This window comes from Drosophila nasuta, chromosome 2L, assembly GCF_023558535.2.
Source record: "Drosophila nasuta strain 15112-1781.00 chromosome 2L, ASM2355853v1, whole genome shotgun sequence".
In the NCBI taxonomy this organism is placed as follows: domain Eukaryota; kingdom Metazoa; phylum Arthropoda; class Insecta; order Diptera; family Drosophilidae; genus Drosophila; species Drosophila nasuta.
Window position 1 is genome coordinate 11,954,832 of NC_083455.1, and position 21,146 is coordinate 11,975,977.

At 37.3% G+C, this 21,146-nt stretch overlaps 3 protein-coding genes across 3 annotated transcripts; 1 reads left to right on the forward strand and 2 right to left on the reverse strand.

Annotated features, from left to right (window-relative positions):
• Positions 1 to 6,278: 6,278 nt before the first annotated feature.
• LOC132798197 (trypsin-like) lies at positions 6,279 to 7,445 on the reverse strand. The gene has a single exon (XM_060809964.1). The coding sequence runs from the start codon at positions 7,443 to 7,445 to the stop codon at positions 6,702 to 6,704; it is 744 nt and encodes a 247-aa protein (XP_060665947.1). The 3' UTR covers positions 6,279 to 6,701.
• A 9,449-nt stretch (positions 7,446 to 16,894) lies between these two features.
• On the forward strand, positions 16,895 to 17,754 carry LOC132783526 (Golgi-associated plant pathogenesis-related protein 1). The gene is made up of 3 exons (XM_060788742.1): positions 16,895 to 17,219; positions 17,279 to 17,505; positions 17,565 to 17,754. The coding sequence occupies exons 1-3, from the start codon at positions 17,025 to 17,027 to the stop codon at positions 17,650 to 17,652; spliced, it is 510 nt and encodes a 169-aa protein (XP_060644725.1). The 5' UTR covers positions 16,895 to 17,024; the 3' UTR covers positions 17,653 to 17,754.
• A 2,552-nt stretch (positions 17,755 to 20,306) lies between these two features.
• Positions 20,307 to 21,146, reverse strand: LOC132783532 (trypsin alpha-like). Its single transcript, XM_060788752.1, has one exon. It carries the CDS (start codon positions 21,144 to 21,146, stop codon positions 20,346 to 20,348), a length of 801 nt encoding a protein of 266 aa, XP_060644735.1. The 3' UTR covers positions 20,307 to 20,345.

The following is a 21,146-nucleotide window of genomic DNA, read 5'->3' on the forward strand; positions in this document are numbered from 1 at the left end:
CATTAAATTGTTATGAAAGTTTATCAACACAAAAATATGGGAGATTCAATTAAAAATAAATAATTTATTGACTTGATTACAACTATGTTGCACTCAACTAATTATTTTACTATGTATATACCCTAAAAGGGGGTTTTATATGCAACAAAGTATAATATACATTTGTATTCTTTAAGATAAATTAGTTCTCTAAGGCCATTTTCAAAGAACCCCAAAGAGGATTCCCCAATGTTTTTTTGTTGCATTTTACTTTTGCGAAAGGCAATTTAGTTACGTTACTGGTTGATTATTATTATTGATTAAACGCAACGCAAAATGCAATTAAAGGTTGGCCTAAAAGGTTGGCATCTTTATTGATTAATTGAAACGAATTAAGTGGACAGCTGTGGTTGAATTAATGTGTAAACAACAGCCAGCCAATATTCATACGTTCATCGGGTAGCTGTCAACAAAACGATATCCTGATAGCATTTGGCTTAATCATTTATAAAAGAACAATCTAAAATTGTACTTCATCCACTGTCAAGTGTAGATATATTATATATATTTATACAATATTCATCATAGTACAATAAAAAATAATAATGACAAAGCAAGAAAAACTTTAATTTTAGAGCAGTAAAAAAGAATATTCACATAAATAAGAGAAAGCACAATAATAACTTCAAGTACACAGAAATAAAAATAGTTTTACGCGCTATAAAAAAAAAATGCAGGCAACTTCAGTTCAGTTGGTAAGCATAAAAATTCGAATTTACACAAAATAATACAACTAAATTATATATGATTTGCCAAAGCAAGAACAAATCAATGTAATTAAATCTTCCATACAGCAAACCCAATATAATTTAATAATAATACAAGTTTATGAAAAGATTTTACTATATTTAGTTCGGCCAATTACTATTCATTTTGTGAATTGAATAAATATACATGTGTTAGATAGTTCAACTAACATAACCATTTAATATGGTTATGTGCACTAGAGAAATTCCCAATTAAGATATATAAATGCCTGGCAATTGGCCAAGTTATCGACGTATTCACAGTTTTCTAATCTCAATCTGATCAATATCGTTGAGAGTGACACTTTGAAATGAATGACTGAGTGGCATGCCACATTGCCACATTCGAGATACTACACATGGCAAAATGTGGGCTCAATTTATGCAAAATGATTTAACTTTGGGCCATGCGACATCTTCGACTGGTTTTTGCAGCAATTCGATTTCACAAACGGAGCCAGAGAGATATCTGAGCTGAGCATTTGATTATTTAAATTGCATGCTCATTGCGTATAAATAATTTATGAGCCATGGATCTGCAGCTGTGGCATTCTAATTAAGACATGAACATAATTTAGCTCAAATGTCTCCCCCCAAGCAGGGTGAACTAACCAACTAATGGTCATTATTACAGGACTACTAGGACACTATGCATATACTATATGTACGTCTGGCGTCGCCCAATGCAATTTACACTTTGAGCTGGCGAAAACCTTTGGCTACCAACTTGAGGACCAATTTGTCGTCCCTCTCCGCTCCTCTCTCCTCTTCATGTAACATAACTCACTTTATGTGTGCGTTGAGATTGTTCACCAAAAGGGTTCCACACAAAGAAGGGAAAAAATTCAAATAAAATCTGTAAAAGTAAAGCAAAAATAGAAGGTGATGTCGAGACTTTTGGGTAAAACAAGAACAAGAACAAGAACAATGACAATGGCAATGACAATGACTTGTCATCCAGTTTCGTATTTCAAAGAAGGGGAAGGAAGAGCACTTAAAGTTTTGGGATTGACAATGCGCCCACAGACTCGTAAAAGTTCATGTGAACACGCACTTAGGTCAGCAGATACTTAGATACTTATGTATCTCGTCGTAAGTTCTATATACATACATATATTGTATCTATGCTATTTGCACAATTTTATAGCATTTTTACGGTGCACAAGTTGCCCAGTCACAGGCAGGCATGCCATTGCTTTAAAATATTTAAATTCGATATCTACGCTGTGCCAAAAAGGGTTTCTGCTTTCCATTTCGGCATCGCCTTTAAACTTTGCTTTCATGTGTGCGCTCTCAGCTGTGTAATGTGTTGTCTTGTATGGTGCCAAGTAAGGTGTATGCCAGGGATACATTCAAATCTGAAGTTAAATTTTAGTTTAAAAATTCAAAACTTATCGATGAAAATTAACATCACATTAGTGATCAGCTTGGCATATGTGACAAAAGCTGAGTGCCTTGCCGCTTGCAAGTGTGCAGCCCTGGGCGTAGACATAGATTCCCTGCTGACCCAACATGGTATGCATGTGAATGTATGTGTAAATAGTAAGTTCACTTGTAGTCCCGTCGCCTACTTTTGCGGTGTGATTTTATGTGCAAACTTAAATTATACAATTTGAGGGCCATGAATACATTTTTAGTCCTCATCTTTGTTGTTGCTAGTGCCGAAAAGGGACAATGAGTTGCTAAATGCTTTGAATATTCTTCTGGCCATTGCTTGAGCTGCATGCATAATATAAGCACACACTCACATACACATGTAATATACCAGATATGTATGTAAGTTTGCTTAGAATTGGGCACACCCACACTCACTGCCACACGCACACTTGACTGTGTTGACAGGTTGAGCGTGTCATGCGGTTTGCAAAAATTGTTGTATACATCTGTCTTGCTCTGACTGTAACTGTTATGGAGAAACCAAGAGATTTTGGTTTTATTCTTTCATTTTTGTTGTCCAGATACCCAGATACTGCAGAATATTTTCTACATTTCGACTATTAATTACATTTGCTTTGCATAGTTTTGCGAGTTCGTTTTATCCACTTGCCAAGCCACAAAACAACATTCGAGATCACTCAAAATTTTAAAGTCACTCAAGTCAAAGTCGCTGTGCGAAAGTTGCATTGCAAAAATAACACTTTCCAATAAATGCCGCCTATTTACAGTTACATGTTGTTTTTGGCAATTGCCGCGTACAATAATTCTTTTCAGTTCGCTTAGCGCGCGTGGATTGTTGAAAGCTTCGCGAGTGTTGTTAACGATATGAGTTTTTTAATTGTGAGTTTGCGTTGTGTAGTGAAATGTGCAGTTAATGTAATAAATAAAGCACTTGTGGTGAATATCTCTTCATGTAAGTACTTAATGTTACTTTTTGGATGTGTTATTAAATAAGACTATCTGCTGTTTTACTTTCTCGCTCCTGCCTCCACTCTTTGTATCTCTGCCTCTTATTAATTGTAATGCTCTTTAAGCGCATAACAAAGTACACACTTTGTTAACATGCAAATAGTGAAACATAAAGTCAGCAATAAAGCGAAAGGAGTCTGCAGCAAAATGGCTGCTGTAGTCCACCCAATATTGTTGTTGCAACTTTATGCTTTATGCGTGCGAGGGCTTGTGTGTGTACATATGTGTGCGCTTGTTTGCATGTGTGTTTTGCATTGCATTGCACTCAAAATAGCGTTAAGCTCTCACAACAAAAGCCAACGCAAAACGGAAAAAATCCCAAGAGAGTGAGAGAAACCAAAAGCTTTGCCTTAATTCAATTATGTATGGTGTGTACACACTGGCCAGACGTGTAAGTGTAAACAATGAACGCAACGCCTGCGCGGCGGTCGCCCCCTTGGCAACTCTTCTCACGTCTCACCTCTTGCTCTGTTATCACATTGTTTTACTTTATTTTTTCGCGCCACGCATTTGTACAAATTAAATGCGATGGCAACTCTGGAACTCCCTGAGTCGCCATTTAACTCGACTGCAGCTTTGCCTTAATCCCAATCCCATTATCATTGTCGCCACTGCTGTGGCGCTGCTGCTGTTGTCATTTGTGCTTTATGCTACCGCAAAATGTTGCCATTGTTGCTATGCACAAGTTGCAGCAACACATTTATGAAAACTATTTGCAAATGCAAACGGCATTAAAAGCAAAGGCAAAAAAAAACTACACTCGGGCCACACTGCAAGATGCTGTTTTCAAAAGGCGAGACTCTGAGCACGTTTCATGTTATGCCATGTATATTATACATACTCATACATGCATATACAAACATCAGCAGAAACGGAACTGGACATTTCTCCCATAGAGAAGGACAACTGTAGGGCAGGTCAGGATGTGCTGCAAAAAGAAAACAGAGCAAACAAATCGCAAATTGAAACAAGCAACGAAGGAGTGCAGCAATAGTCGAACGTGAGCAGCTACGTAAACACCCTGTAGCATTAAGAGTTTCGTAGCAAGCAGCTAATTGCAAACTGCAATGCACAAGTTAAGCAAGTCAATCTCTGCTTGGCACGATCGTTGATGCACACTGTTAACAACATCGGATCGATAACAGAAGTCAGTTACTGCCAATCGCAGTGTTTTCAAGTTGCAAGGGTATAAAAAAAGAAATCAGATAAGTAGCAGCAGCAGCTGGCGCAGTCTTGGACAGCCGCTTTGCCTCATCAGAGGCGCAAAGAGAATGGCAAATAAAAATCAGAGTCAGTAGCAGAGCAAAGGAGAAGAAGAAGAAGAATATGAAAAGAAGGGAAAAGGGAGGGCCACGGCAATTGGCTGACTGCCGTCTGACGTTGTTAACCCTGCAAGTTATGCATTCTTAATTTAATCGCTGGAAATTGACTCTCCAGAGTGCGATGGTACCCAAGACTTAGCGTGTCTCGTCTGTTGCCTACTTCAAGGGACCAAGACGCACAGAGAAGGAGGAAAAGCAATTTTGAAAACTTTGCTGCAGAGATGGGCGCATATATCATGCGATTATGATTATATTGCATAGTTTGCATTATCCAATGGCTTGGAAATCTTTTCTAGTCCAAACAGACATTAAGCTCTCAGTTTTCTTTCACACTCACACAAACGCTTATAAAAAGCCATGCAAATAGTTTGCCAGACGTTGGCCAAACTTTGTTTTTGGGCCGCCAGAGGGCGCAAGTGTCTGTATAACTTGCACAACTGGATTATTGGACAACGAAAATGAATAAAATGAAATTTGCACACATCTCTCTAGAACAAGAACTTTAATTAAGTTTCATAAATTTTGCTATGTATAAAACGCAAACACTATTGGGCAATTGGCATTTGATTGATTAACATATTTTGCATTGCAACGTTGACTTCACTTCGATTCTCTTTTGCTTCTCCTTCATTTCGATTTGTCTGCATCTCGGATTTTTTGAAAGTTTCTTTTCCTTCTTGGGGACAGCTGTTGATTCGTTGCGTTGACGTCTTTTAATTTATAATGCAATCGCTTGGCTTATCGCCTTCTGAAGCCCCTACGGCCCGCATTTCGACTCGAGTGTCACACCTCTCACTCTTTCTCTTGCCCTCTCTTTTGCACACACAAGCAAGCAGACAGACTTTGTATGTAAATGGATATGGGAATATGGCTAAGCACGCGTGTTGTGTCGCCGACTGTCGCCCTTGTGTTGTCTCTGCTCCGTGCTCTGTGCTCGGTGTTCGGTTCGGTGTTTGCTCTCACGAGATTTACAACGTGACAGCGCACAAGGCAGATGCAGGTTGACCTAGGGACACGCTCCAAGCACACACACCTGCAGCATCTTTTCCAAGTGAAAGGGTGGGGGAAGTCGGAAAATGCCATCGACGACGTTGGCGACACGTGCCAAGGACACTGATTTATATGTTTTCCATTTTTGTTTTATTAGCGCTTGGTGTATCTTTCATCTCTTCTGTCCCTTCCCCAACGGCAACGTGCGTGGCATTAATGAGCTACCCCACAATCCCTCCCAGAAGCCATTTCGCAATCCCAACTCTAGCCTCAACTATTACGAGTGCTCATTTTAAAGTGGTCGAGCAACGAGTTGCTGACTGTGCAAATTAAAATGGCATGAAATAGTCATAAATTGCGCATTGGCGCATTAAAATTTTCTCCACCAAAACGCTTAAAGTCCGCACTCGGCGAGTGGCTTCATTTCATTTCAGCGAAATTGAGAGAGAGAGAGAGAGTTAGATAATCGGGGGTTTGGTGGTATGTGGGGAAGCGACGACGAGTCCATAAACCGACAGCTGCGGCCATCTCCAAGCGGAGCGGATGTTGCTGGCAACGGAAATGGCTGCGTACTATATCCAGGGGGCATCCCAATAGTTTGCGGTGCTTTGAATGCGTTGCATTTGCGTTTTACGAAATGAATGAATGAATTTCTATGTGCTCTTGCAATCACATTTTGCCTCGATATTGTATTGCGCACGGTGTTTGTGTTCCAGAAAGAGAATTCCATTGGAAATCGCTTACTGAAAAGGTGAAAGAGAATTTGATATAATTGTTTGTCAATGTCAGTTAATTGAATTGAGGGTTTTTTATTCATACAATTAAACAAAAATTTAATTAACAGTCAAACTTCATTGTCGATAATTACACCTGGATGCAATTGCACATAAGTACATGCAAATCAGATAAGTGCATAAAATTCAATGTAAACCGCAATAAGCAATTCATTAACACTACATCTTAAATGTCAACTACATTATTTGTAATTTGACATTTTGCAAATATTTTTGAGTCATCACATTTTGTGTTTTGTGCGAAAAATTCAATTTAAATAATAATTCACACTTTATTCATTCTAAATCGTTTAACCTTAATGCATTAATAAAATAATATCACATTATTACATTTTGAATTTTTCACTTAAACGTACTAGTATACAGATTGCAGATAATTGTACAACAGTATATACACTATTTATTTAGTTGAGTATTTCCACTGCTTTTTCAATCCACTGTCGCATCTTCACCACATCGACATAGACACTAGAACCCCCACAATTCAGCTGTCCAAAACTAACGATGCCTACCAGCCTGCCATCGAGGACCAAAGGGTCCCCAGAGTCACCTTGGCAGGCATGACTGTACACATTGTACGCACAAAACTTATCGTCAAATATTACTGGGTAGTACTCCAACAAACACCAGAAATGACTCAGGACTTGCAATTGCGCCACTTGCAATGTTGTCGATGGACTCAAATTATTACTGCGACGTCCCCAGCCTGTGATCGTTGCCCAACTCCACGGATCGGGACTTTTTTCAGCCAGCCGAATTGCTTGAATGCTTTCGCTGAACTTTAGAGGTTTCTTTAGAAGTAGCATTGCAATATCATTTATTTTTCGCGTGCTGTTGTAATCCTCGTTGCAGAGAGTTTTAGCTATGCTTATCAACGATCCTCCATCGTTGTAGTTTGTAGAACCCGCTCGAATTTGAAATTGTTGTTCGGGTTTCTCTACAACACAATGTGCAGCCGTTATTACAAATAGTTCACTGTAAATGCTGCCACCGCAAATAAATTCATTATTAAGGAGCAAAGCGATCTGCCAAGGTGCTTCCTCAATTGTTACGTCTTGGCCACCAATAATGCGATTATCCACATAATAACTATCCACGGAAATTGTTAAAATATTTAGGAACAGTAGCGGGATACACTTGCGAAACATTGTAAATATTTAAAATGGAGTTTTTCGCTTTGAATTCTCTTTCTTTTATAGCCCAAGAGCTGCAGGTCGTTGGCAATAAATCACAAATATTATTGATAGTTTATCTTTATTTTAAGTCCAAGTTGATGAAGTCTTTGCTCTATCTTTTGTTTTAAATACTTGAGGTATTTTTCATTTAAATGTTCTAGGTAGGTATTTATAAGTGAAAAGTGACACATTGAAAGATGTCATTAGCTAAGCTAAGCGTCATACAAGTATTATTTAATTTGGGGAAAAATATTGCATATTGCATGTAACTATTCATCAAACTTACATTCATCGAACTTACAATTTCATATTAATTGTGACTTTTTATATTTTGAATAATTTTTTAAATTTGGAATTTGAGAAATATATTGAAATTTTCTTAAATCTTCTTTAACTTCTTATTGTTGTTTGGAATGAAAGGAATCAAAGGAAATTTTTCGCAATATTTTTAAATGTAGGAAATTATTCACTCAACTAAAATATTATTAATTTTTCATATTTAAGAATTAAAGCTAATAAAATAAAATTAAAATATATATTGAAAATATGCAGGCAATTTACATTTCGTATTTAATTATAGAATTAAAATTGTTGAGATTTTTTCTATGAATTGAATTTATAAGACTGAATATCGGTAGATACATAAGTATCTTTTTTTCAATACTGTATGCTGCTCGCTTTCGTTGCTAATAATTTGCCATAAGCGTTAATTTATTGCTAAGAACGAAACTGGATTTGGGAACGTTTCAATCTACGTGGTTTGCATATTGCGGTCATATCTTTATCAGCGAGCTGGCAACTTTGCTAACCAGGGAACAAAGCGGCGGCGGTGGCTTTTTCATTTCAATTTCCCGGCGAATTGCCGTCGGCTGAGAGGGAGAGAGAGAGAAGTTTTGAGAGGAAGGTGGCGGAGGAGAGATCGTTGCACAGATTGGATTGGCAGACTGCGCGTAGACATTCAGGCATTTGGCCAATTTAGTTTAACGCGCCGTTTTTCAAATGCAAAAAGGCAAAGCGGAGAGGCAAAAATGAAGCAACGCAGCTGCTGCTGCTGCTTCTGTTATCATTCAATTGCCGCCACGCCCACTTGAGCATTTTGAATGCCAAGTACGAGGAGCATTGAATGATGCTTGCTTGGTTCTCCGTTTTCTGATTTAATTGGCCGCACGCAATGTCCGCTTTTGAGTCCGAAAAGTCAGAGAATGGAGTTGGCTTTTTGGCACGAGGGGTGCCAGCGAAATTAGCTTAACAAGCCGCTGGCCACAAAAGTCTGACATTGCGACCAAAAACGAACATTGTCACCTCGAGGACAGATGCCAGCTGACAAGGGAGATGGCGAGGGCGAGGAGTGCTGTTGAAATCGATTGGATTGGATTGAAACTGTTGACCAGCCACGCGGCATGGCCTCGGGTTAGTTGCATGACCATCTGATTGCATTGTATCCGTGTCTGTGTGTGTGTATGGGATTGAATAGCGTTTAAAGCGTTGCTCAGCATCGAGGGTTGCGATTACGTGTTTGGAATAATTTGTAGTGAGGCAGCAAAGCAATGAAAAAATAGAAAATAATAGGAAAAAACATGCATAGCAAATTGGTTTAATTCAATAAAATCTTCAAAGGTTAAAAAGAAGTTATGAGTCAGCATCAGTTTGTGCTGGCATTTTAAATTTGCTGTCGATGAAAGAGGCAGCCAACAGGCAGCACTTGCAACAACCATTAGCCACGGGCCATTTTGCAGTTTTGTTGCGCACAAGTCTGGAAAGTAATTCTATTAAAACAAACAGCGTTACAGCAAACAATCAACTCGCAACGCAAGTCGATAACATTTTAGCTGCATAAACAAAATGCATGTTGGGCGTCGGAGTCTTGGCAAATATGAAATTCCATTAATTTGATGCATGTTCATCGCTTGTGTTTGGCATGCGCTCTCAAGGTGCATCGCAAACAGACCATGGGGCGTATGATTAATGCATTCTGCTCTTCTTTCTTGCTAATGAAGTCAATAACTTGGCAAAAACTGTAAAATGTAAACTTGTTTAGAATTCAAATGAAATTTAAATGCTTCTCATACCATTTAAATGTAGTAAATTGATAGTTAAGCATTGAATATAATAGCTAACGATTTAAATTGAACTGAGCTCAGTAATTTAAAATGCACTCAATTATTGTCAATGCATTAACGACCTTCAAACGGTTTGTTATTGTTCTTGTTGCTGGCAATAAAGTTATTAACTGATTACAGAAAACCCAAACCCAAGGGCCAGACATTTTCAAACTTGCCCCAAAAAATTTAATGGCCATAAAAGTTGTTGCCCCTTTTGTTTGGCCACTCACAAAATTTGTTTGGGTCAAAACTTTTGATTTTTAATTAAATGCAAGCAAAAGCGTTGGGAGAAGGAAACGGGAAACGGAAATGGAAATGGAAATGTGGCAGAGAGTTGATTCGCCGTTGAGTTCAGTTCTTCATTGCAATTAATAGGTTAAAAAGCAAACAAACAAAATGAATGCGCGCTCACAAAGCGAATCAACTCAAATTGTATGTTTACTTCTCCCATTCCCGCTTCAGTGCTTCGCTTTCAGACAGGGAACGGATCCACAGTCAAAGGAAAAGGAAACGTGGATACTTTTACCAACGATGTATTTAATTGCATCCCAATGGAGCGCATTCGACAAACTGCAGCAACAAACAGCACAGCAGGGAGTAACAACAAAAAAGCGAAAAGAACTTTATCGAAATGTTTTTCTTTTGCTTTCTTTTTTTAACATGTGCAATGAAAGTAGGAATTTGCCCAAAAGAGTTGACGAGTTCTCTGTGTATCTGTGTGCAGGTATCTAAAGGTGGGGCAGACACTCCTCAAAGGGAACGAACGCAGTTGAGTGTCGGGTAACATCTTGCATCGCTCCTTGGGGAAAAATCATTTTGCATAAAGTTTAACAAATATGTTTTCATGTGTAAGCTTACATTCCCATGCTTGGCTGAGCTTTTTTTATTTTTCTTTGTGATTTTCGTGTTGCAAATTATTCATTGGCCAAATTAGAGGAAGAAATAACTGCAGAGCTGAATTTTGCATCTTCTTTCATTCATAGCAATTGAATAGAGTTTTTGTATCAATTTCTGTACAACATGAAATGTAAATGTAACTACAGAAATTATTAATAAATTGAGTAAACACATAAAGAAATAAATATCTTAGAGATGTTAAAGCATATATTATTATTTTATTAAAATTGAATTCAACATTATCGTGAATTTTTTTGTCTTTTATTTTAGGCCAACTAAATGGTTGCTTTGAACAAAAGATTTTAAAGAGAGAATGTAAGTACTAAACATGTCAAATTAAGTATAACAAAATTAATTTACGGAATACCAAACAATGATGAAAGACCTTCAAGTCAAGAAAATGCAATTTACAAATTTATTCAATTGTATTAAATGTCAAAGCTTGAAACACTGTTCACTGTTAATTGTAGAGCATTCATCGGTCGAGCTGAGATAAATTGCCACAAATCTTAGTTGAAATAAATCCAGCTGAGTTTTATCTCCATCTCCATCTTCATCTTCATCATCATTTCGTTGTTACATTTAATTTCTCGAGGAAAGCTTAATAAAAATGTATTCATTTCGCATTTGTGTCAAGTTTTGCAGCTTTAATTTGTTGTGCACAAACTTAGTTACGAGTTTGTCAGCTTAGGAAATTGTAAAATAAATTGAAATATGAGACGGGCATTTATCATTTGCCACATATTTCATGTAACTGCTTTTCCCTCTCCATCTTTTTGTGAACATAGTAAATACTCCGTTTTTGCATGTATTTTGCGGGTAATCCGAATATTTGCGACAGCAGCAGCTGAGTCCTTGGAATGCATAAAACTATCAACGAAATGCAGGCTGAATTAAAATATTTATGCATGGTACGTGAGGCACATGTTTATGCTGCCTCATGTTGTGTGTGTGGCAACTTTTTGTGGCAACATTTTGATTGCTGCTGAAGAAGAAAAACGGAATGAGAATTGCGTGCAAATTTGTTTATTGTTTTAATAAATGTCAACAGTCTGCAATTGCCGGCAATTAAAGACATGCTCGGCAGTAGTTGATTCTGTTGCATGCAACGCCATGTGTTGCAGTGCGTATGATAAATGTCGGCTGTCAAACAAATGAAATTCTGCCCATCGACTGCATAAAACTTGCCAAACTCCTTTTGTGGCCTGGCATGGAAGCAAACCAAAAACTTGCGAGCCGCAAAATGCAATGACATAATTTATGACCAATCCGTTGGGGGGCGGCAAGTTTTACCAACGGACAAATGGGCGTGGCAAGGAGATCAGAGGTCACGGGGCGTTGCTTATGGCCTGCCATTTATTTAACCGTATGCGCAATTTTTTGTTGGTTTGGTTTCGCGTCCGTTTCAGTTTGGTTTGATTTCATTTCACAGCATGCTGCGATTTGTTCGATTGGAAAAATTGAATTATATAATTTTGATGAGCATAATAAAAAGCGGCAGTTGCATTGGGGCGTTGCAAACGCTATAATTTACCACTTACAGCGATAGAGGAAGGCAAAGAGAACAAAAGGGAGAGAAAGAGGATGGATTACTTTTTCCATTTAATGAATAACGCGCAGAATTCAATTGAATATAATTTTAAACCAAGTTACATTATATTAGTTTTTATGGTAATTTGTTGATACGAATTAAATCTAGGAATAACAATATTTTTGTAATACGTTTTTTAACTATCTAAAGTACATTACCTTTACTTATAATTTTATAAAATGTGTATGAATTTAATCTATAAATATATATCTATTTTTGGTTCCTGAAAATTTGATTGTGCTTAGACCAAAATAGAAGTTAAAAGTTATTTAAGAAGTAACTTTATAATTTTTTAGTGGCTTTGGTTGACAATTTTGTATATTTTATACTTTATATTTCTATAAATTTAAAAAGTAATAGTATATTTTTATCCCAAGTATAGCCTTCGGTATATTTTAGTATTTTTCGGTATATTAATTTAATTTATAATATGGTTTTATAGAAAATGGGTTCTCACAATCCGACCGATTGTAGCTGTTTTACATGTTATTGATAAATTCATTACAACTTTGCTTCTAGAGGAAATATATTTATTATTGATCAGCGTGCTAAGTCGAATTGCTTGGCATATTTCTCATATTTTCCTCTATATACTTTAGTATATTAAAGTTTTTTTCAGTATATATTATTAAAAGCCCTTTGGTATTGTTTTTTTTGTAATTGAAATTCAGTTGGCGGTATTTCACGGTTAAGCATACTCTGACTAAAGCTTTCTAAGTAATTCAAATTGTAGATTCAATTCTAGTTATGCTTTTTATAAGTTTCGCCATTTCAAATCGTAATCTGATTGCATTTCTTTTTACATTTGTCTAATCCAATTGCCAACTTTTGATAATCTGCCAAATGTTACTCGAACTGATAATTCCCAATCATTGCACAACATGCAGCATATTTGCTTGCCACATGTTTAACTTGTGGCTCAAGTTATTTTAACTGCTGTAGCCTTTTCGGCCAAAGGGACTCGACTGCCGATTTGGGGAAAGCGACTGGAATAGCCAACTAGCTTTTAGTGCTATCGAAAAACGGAATAAACTTGTTTCAAAACGTTTACGACAACTAAAAGTTTTTGTGGCACAAAACCCAAAAAGAAATCTACAACATTGGTTGTGAATGTATTTAGCGCCGCATTTTCCATTTGCACATGTGAAAAAAGAAACATACAGAAATATAGAAACCAACTTTACGTATTCGAAGCGTTTTTCCATCGAGTTAGTTTTCACAAAAAAAAAAAAATAAAGAAATGAAAGAAATGTTGGGGAAAAACGGAAACGCCGCTGCCTAAAAACTACAACAAATTTTCATGTGCCATGTTCGACGTTTTCATAGACGACTTTTTGGCGCTGCACACAAAATTTTTGGAAATTGCATTTGCGCCATTTCAGTAGAAGAGAGGAGAGGAAGCGAGAAAAAAGGATATCGGGGGAGACACACTGTATGTGTATTGCCATATTTTTGGCCCTTTGGGCTGTAAAAGCTAAAATGTTTGGCGGATCAAAAACGAAAACGCGGCAAGAACCGAATGCCGCCAAAGTGGATTGCCAACTGCTGTTGCTGCTGCCACGCTCCCTCTCCCTCTCTCCACGTGCTGCCCATCACTTTGGCCACTTAAAAAGGTGTTGGTATACCTGTTATTGCCTCTCTCTCTCAAAGCTCTATGCTCTGTGAGCCTTTTCAAATCGCGGCCAGCTGACGTTGGTCACGGATTTTGTGGGCATGGTTTTGTGGGCGTCTACGTATGCCTGACTGGCCTGACCTGAGTGCAGCACTCTCTTTGTCTATTCAATTGAACTGGTTAACAAGTGCAGCGCACGCTACACGAGTCTACGGTCTACGGTCCACGGTACATACTCTGCTTAATATCCGGCTTGAAATCGCCGAACGTCTGGCCCTGCTTCTAAGTGGCTGGCCTCGTCTTATTGGCTTTCAGTGCTGATGCAATAAACTTGCGTAAAAGTTCGCGTCCCGTCAATCGCTATGCGTTTCAATTTCCATATTCACAGTTTCTCATATGCGTTGCCATGAATTTGTTAAAGTGATTGCCACTTGATAAGCCGGAAAAGTTCCTCAGCCAAAGCATGGATTTCTAAGTGCAGTGAAAGAATTAAATTTAAATGTATATGATGAAACGTACGGAAAATATCAAGAGCGAACAATGGAGATAAGTCTAGAGACTGAGATGTACAAAACTATAGTTTACTTCAGAGTTTGAACTTTACTAGTGATTTATGCTTTATACTTTGATATTCAACAATAAGTTAAAAACGTATCGTTTTTTGTTTAGGTTTTTTGTCATCAATTATACTATTTTGTACTACAAATTAGCAAGGAAACATACGTGACAAGTCTAGAGATGGAGTTGAGTAATAATATATAATAATGTATAGAAATATATTTCGATAAGGATGTATAAATGATCTACATATATAAAGATTCACTTATATACATATATAGAAAGATATATGTGGAGTTTTAGATTGAGATTCAGAAATATATGTAGGTGAAGATGTAAGTAATGATGTAGATATATAAAACGTCACATATAGATTTATATGCTACATATAGATAATAATACAGATAGTATTATAGATAAAGATACAGATATAGGTATAGATCGAGATATACAGGGAAGGAGATAAAGATATTGATGAAATGTATAGAGATACAGATAAAGATTCGGATATATAGAGCTGTAGATTGTAGATAAAGATAGATTTTAGGAGCAACAACAATACACCAATCTCCATCCTTCGTGAATAAAGTTTAGCTTAACAACTTCACAATATTGAATTTTTTTCCATTTCTCATTCCATTTTTCTTTGCTCTCCTGGCGATCACAGTGTCTGCCAATAGCTTTAAGCTCGTGCGTCTGTCTACTATGTGATTGTGAACTTCCATGTGACCAATATGAACATACATACTATGTACATATTTTTTAACAAAAGACCGCCAGTTGAGTCGTATAATGCGCGTGGATTGCACAGGAATTCCTTGCTGATTTATTTATGGCACTTTAGTGTGCGTGTCACACCACTCAATTTGGTTATTCATTAAAAAAACCAAATGGAATATGCTCTACGAGTGTGATTGTGTGCGTGTGAGGTGTGAGTGTGAATGTGCGTGTGCTTTAATTGCTGGGCATTTTTAATGGGCGAACACGCCCGTACAATCGACACATACAATCGTCATATAATACAATTCCCCTACAATGTGCAATCGAGCGCATCCGGCAACAGATGCTGCGGTTGTCATTAAAACACAACAACGCTCAACCGCTCAATGTTTGCCCACACACACACACTCTTGCATACATTTGCCATATAATATCATTCAAATAAACGATATACCGAATTTGCGAAATTAATTAAATCGACAGAAAGTAACGGCACATTTTGGTTGTGGCATTTCGCGAATGTGAATGTGAATGCGATTCCGATTCCGATTGCGAATGTGAATGCGAATGTGAATAACGTTGGGAGTCACGTTTGTTGCGTCGCCATCGATGCGTAAAATCAATTGAATAACTTTAAGCTGCAACGGTTGACAGGTGTGAGCTTAAACCTGAATACCTCGCTGTCAAATGGATAAAGCGAATAAACTGATCAACTTAATGAACGTCGACACTGCGCAACCCAACCACAGGAGAGAAATGCCATAAGATATTGAAAATGCATTTCATTTTTTTGCTCTGAGATTTAATTAAATTGATTTCGACATCAGATTAACTGAGGTGAATTTCAGTTATAGCCGGAAACTCAACTCGTTGAGATTCATGTTGTGCAGTGTAGTTGCATAAATCATTTAGTTGTTGCTTTTGCTTGGTCAAAGGACATTAGCGTGGAAGCTGTATAAGTCGTGCAGTTCGAATGTAGCTATTTAATCCGTGTCTGCATTGATTTGCATTTGCACTTGTCACACCTTTGGCTATACTCTACTTATTAAATAATTTAAATTCGTCAAAAGAGAGTGCTTGCATATGTGTCTGGTATTTCTGTCAATGCCACTCGATTCAATTGTCAATTAATGTCGCCCAGATGTGACTCTGCTCAAGTTGTTTTGTGTTGCTCCTTTTTTGTGAAGGGATGGAAAGAAAAGGGCATTTCATTAATAACCGTAGAACCAGCAAACTCAATGCAAATGTTCATACATCACTCATACGTCATGTGGGTTAATCCAATCATTAGATGCCTGCTTTGCTGCTGCCGTTTCTACTCCTGCTGCTGCGGCCTGTGAGTGACTGAGATCCAAGTTGGATACGCTTTCGCATACGCCACTGACAGCTCATCACCCGTCGCCCATCACTCGGCGATGGTTAAATGTCTAATCTATGGTTGACGGCTATGTTGGGCCTCAATTCCAGTTTGTGGATATCAATCACAATGCTAAGCTCCTGCTTGCTTCATCCCTTTGCCTTCGGGTCAGCTGCTGGTAGCATTAGTTGGCAAATGCCTCATTATGCCCACTAGATGTCCAAGCTTTAACCCCATCAGTCGGATAATCAGCAGCAGCAGTAACAACTTCCTCAATGAACACCTTCGTAAGCTGTGCACTTAAATAATTAAATTGATGGCATTAAGAAAAGTTTTCCAAACGCGCCAATTAGTTGTTAGTGAAGTTGTCAACTTGACGAGAGCGAAAGCGGCAAAAAAGAAAACTCGATTGGAATTCAATAAACTAGGAAATGATTTGCATAAACTTTTTGCTAATATCATTTATTTCTTTTATATGGCAATTGCAAATGAAAAAAAGTGCAGTTGGTGTCCGTGTGCTTAAAAACTTGCGAATGATAAGGTGAAATAGATATCAGAGCTTTTAATTTGAAAATAATCTATTTATTATTAGTTGTAGTAGTAGTTTGTTAGATTTCCATCAAAATTCGAAAATAATGTTTAAAAAAACAAAACATTTAGTTGAAATTCGCTATTGAGTTGTTTTCTGGACCCAGGCCCATCGGATGCTTCACAAATGTCCCGCCAACCGCCGCCGATACCCAAGACAGCTGAGCGTACGCCGGGTCCGCTGGGCAAGGATACCAAGAGCAACAATGAAAAGTTCCTGCAGGATTTGTATTCCAACACAAATCGGTTTCGCAAGATGCACGGTTCTCCCGAGCTCAAAGTGAATGCTGCACTCAGCAAATATGCTCAGGAATGGGCAAATGTATGCAATGTAAAATTTTTGTATTCCATTATTTTTAATATCTTTAAACTGTTCCTTAGCATTTGCGGGATAAGAACATAATGCAGCATCGGCCGAAGCCCAAGTACGGTGAGAATATCTTTCTCTCAGGCGGCATGGATGTAACTGGTGATTTGCCAGTAGAGATGTGGTATCGAGAGATAAACGCCTTCAATTTCGATAAGCCAGACTTTACGCCCACTTCGGGGCATTTTACGCAGCTCATCTGGAAATCATGCACAGAAATGGGCGCGGGTGTGGCACGCAAGTTCGTCAAACAGATTTGTTTTTGGTTTACACTTATGATAATATGCGATTATCTTTTAGGGCGGATCGTACTTGGGTTGTTTGCAATTATAATCCACCTGGCAATGTTATGGGTCAGTTCAAGGAGAATGTGCCAAGAAAACTATAGAGCTATAGAACTATGTAAACATTTGATAAAGCTCCAGAATTTAAAATTTTAATAGCGAAAAAACTAAAAATTCTCTTAATTTAAATATAGTATTGGTGGGAATTTTAAAGATAATTTTCTTAAATACCAAAGCAGGTTCATTTCATAATAAGAAGACTAGATTTTAAGTTAACATCATAGTACAATATTTCATTTTATGTTTTTATAACAAAATTCTAAGAATATTTATCTTTTGGGTTTATCAAAATGATAGGATACCTTTCGATCGGCATATTCTTGGGTGCGTCAAGTCAAATTTGCAAGATTTCGAGATAGAAACATTTCAATTCAAGAGTCCAATAATTTTCGTATGAACCACAGAATAGACTTTATTGTTGAGAACATAACAAATTTCTTCAAAACAATAAAAAAAAACAAGTAAGAAAGCTACAGTCGAGTGTGCTCGGCTGTGAGATACCCGCTTGCGGTATTATTTTCAAAATATATCGAAAAGACTATTACTATATTTGGAATATCGACGGCACAATATTGACAATATACCAGATTGTCGGCCAAGGCAACTAAGACCCCTAGTAAGTAGGCGTTTGTGCTTATACAAAGTATTACTTTAATAACTTTCACAATTTTTATCTGATCGCAACCAACCAGGAATCATAAATACTATTTATGCTGATCCAGAATATATATAGGTTATAGGGTCGGGGATCCCTCCTTCTACCTGTTACATACATTTCCTGCCGGCACAAAGTTATAATACCCTTCTACCCTATGATAGCGGGTATAAAAAATGTTTATTGCTTTGATTACAACTATGTTGCACACAACTAATTATTTTGCTGACTGCTAAAAAACTTCGTATTTTCTAAGAACATATTTTTTGTCATTTTTTTTTTTGGATAGTTGAATTACAATAAAAAATCGAAGAATTAATCACAGGAATTTCACAGAAGAGCTATAAACTTAATGCACATATTTTATTATTTGGCATAATATCTGATCATTTAGTAAACATTTTTTTAGTCGAAAACAATTATTTATTGTCTTGCATATGTTATTTAAAATTTTAATGGAGATTCCACAGTCGAGCACAATCGAGTGTAGCAATGAATTAATATTGAGTATAAATATAAATATACCAGGATGTCCGGGATAAGCCCAAAAGAAACAATGCCCATAAGTTTACTTCTGTAAGTCAATGGTCCACCAGAATCTCCATTGCACGAAGCTTTCCCAGGGGAACCAGCACAGATTTTCGTACTTTCTATTTTATTAACCCTAGCGCACTCCTCGCGGTTTACAATGTTCACATAGACACTTTTCAGATGGAGCGGAGCCTCTCCAGTTTTCGTCCATCCCCATCCAGAGATTAGAACTGGAGCTCCGTCATTAGGAACTGACTCTGCCAATGGAATGGCCTTGAAAGCTGGACCGATTTCAAGGGGCGAAATTAACAAAAGCAGGGCGATGTCATATTGAGATTTTGGTGTGTCATTTTATATACATAATGTATATAACGATCATGCACGGTTATCTTGGCAACTTTAATCACCGATCCACCATTGTTAGACGTACTACTGCCAAAAAACTCGGAATCAAGAAGCTTGGAATCGTTATTGTGAACACAGTGGGCGGCTGTTATAATGATGTCTTTGCTGTAAATGACGCCTCCACAATAATGCCATCCTTGTTTTTGCACCGACACTTGCCAAGGTATTCTCTCTATTGGTGTGTACTCTCCTCCAACGATGCGATTGTTTATTGGTCCTTTTTTCAATAGAAATTCAGGTCCAATCGGCAAGTGCAATGCGCAACCTAAAGTTGCCACTGAGAGCAGGACTAATAATGTAGGGAACATTTCAACAATCCAGTTAGGTTAATGGTTGATTATTTAAAAAGGACTATGAGGTTATCAATGTGAGCATTTGCATTTTCATCGTTTTTACTATTATCATCCTTGTGTTATTTATTGTATCATATATTTCAGACTTTACTTTAGTATTTTTTTTTAATTTCATAATTTGAATAGTGGAAAAAGTTAAATAAATAAATTGTTGAAAACAATATTAATGCTAGTCAGTATTAATTTACATAATTTATTCTTTTTTTATATTTCACCAATAATGTTTACGCAGCACTGTGCTGGTTTTTATTCCCACTATCCATAGGGTAGAAGGATATTAAAACTTAATGGAGGCAGGAAATAAAGGTACAAGGCAGAAGGAGGCATCTCCGATCTTTAAAATATATTTATATTCTTGGTCAGCGTCAACAGGCGAGACGATATACCAATGACCGAATAATCTTTGTAATTCCTGAAAATTTCGGTTGCAATCAGATAAAAATTGTATAACTTATTAAAGAAATACTTTTGCGTGGAAAAAAACGCCTACTTACTAAGGGTATTACTATATAAATATACCAAATATACCATTTCGAATATTAGTTTTAGTATTTTTTGGTATATTATTTTGGAATAATTTAATAACAATGCCGCGCTGTTTTGATTTCATTCAAATATGTAGCGGATATTCCACATTCAAGTGTGTTCGACTGCGGCTTTTTTTTACATATTTTCCCCAATGGTAGAATATAGTTTTCTTATGATTACAAGAAATAAGTATAAAATAAAATAATATGCAATTAATTTAATGTTCATTATTACGTTTATTTTTGCAATTTAATTCACAAATGTCTCAAGTTGAGCCTAGTTTTGTGGCTTCCTTTTCAATCCATTTGCGAAGCTCCACAACATTTGCATATACACCGGGAATATTGGGTGGAAAACAACCCCCGACTCCATAAGAAACAATGCCTACAAGCTTATCATTGGAAACCAATGGGCCACCAGAATCACCATGACAGGAACCAGGGGAAGAAGCACAGACTGTTACTTTTGTAATACTTTCGTCACCATGAACCCTGGCGCACTTCTCGCGACTTAAAATTGTCACGTTGCCACTTTGCAGATAGAGAGGATTTGTTTCCGTTGCCGTCCATCCCCATCCAGAGACTATAGCTGAAGCTCCGTCATTAGGAACTGACTCTGCCAGTGGAATGGCCTTGACAGTTGAACCCATTTCAAGGGGCGAACTTAGCAAAATTAGTGCGATGTCATATTCAATTATTGGATCAAGTGTAAAACGATCGTGTGCGATTGTTTTGGCAACTTTAATAACCGATCCACCATTGTTACGCGTACTACTGCCAACGCGCACATCAAAAATCTTGGGATCAAGAATATTGGCATTGACATCGCAAACACAGTGGGCGGCTGTTATTATGATGTTTTTGCTGTAAATGACGCCACCACAATAATGCGATCCTTGTCTTTGCAGCGACACTTGCCAAGGTCTTGTCTCTATCGGTGTGTCCACTCCTCCAATAACGCGATTGTTTATTGGTCCTTTTTTCAATAGAAATTTTGGATCAACTGGCAAGTGCAATGCGCAACTGAAAGTTGCCACTGAGAGCAGGACTAATAATGTAGAGAACAT

Coding starts and splice junctions, on each gene's coding strand:
- LOC132798197 (XM_060809964.1), bottom strand. CDS start 7,445: ATGTTTCGCAAGTGTATCCCGCTACTGTTCCTAAATATTTTAACAATT.
- LOC132783526 (XM_060788742.1), top strand. CDS start 17,025: ATGTCCCGCCAACCGCCGCCGATACCCAAGACAGCTGAGCGTACGCCG. Junction 17,220..17,278: donor ATGCTCAGGAATGGGCAAAT/GTATGCAATGTA, acceptor ACTGTTCCTTAG/CATTTGCGGGATAAGAACAT. Junction 17,506..17,564: donor GGCGCGGGTGTGGCACGCAA/GTTCGTCAAACA, acceptor ATTATCTTTTAG/GGCGGATCGTACTTGGGTTG.
- LOC132783532 (XM_060788752.1), bottom strand. CDS start 21,146: ATGTTCTCTACATTATTAGTCCTGCTCTCAGTGGCAACTTTCAGTTGC.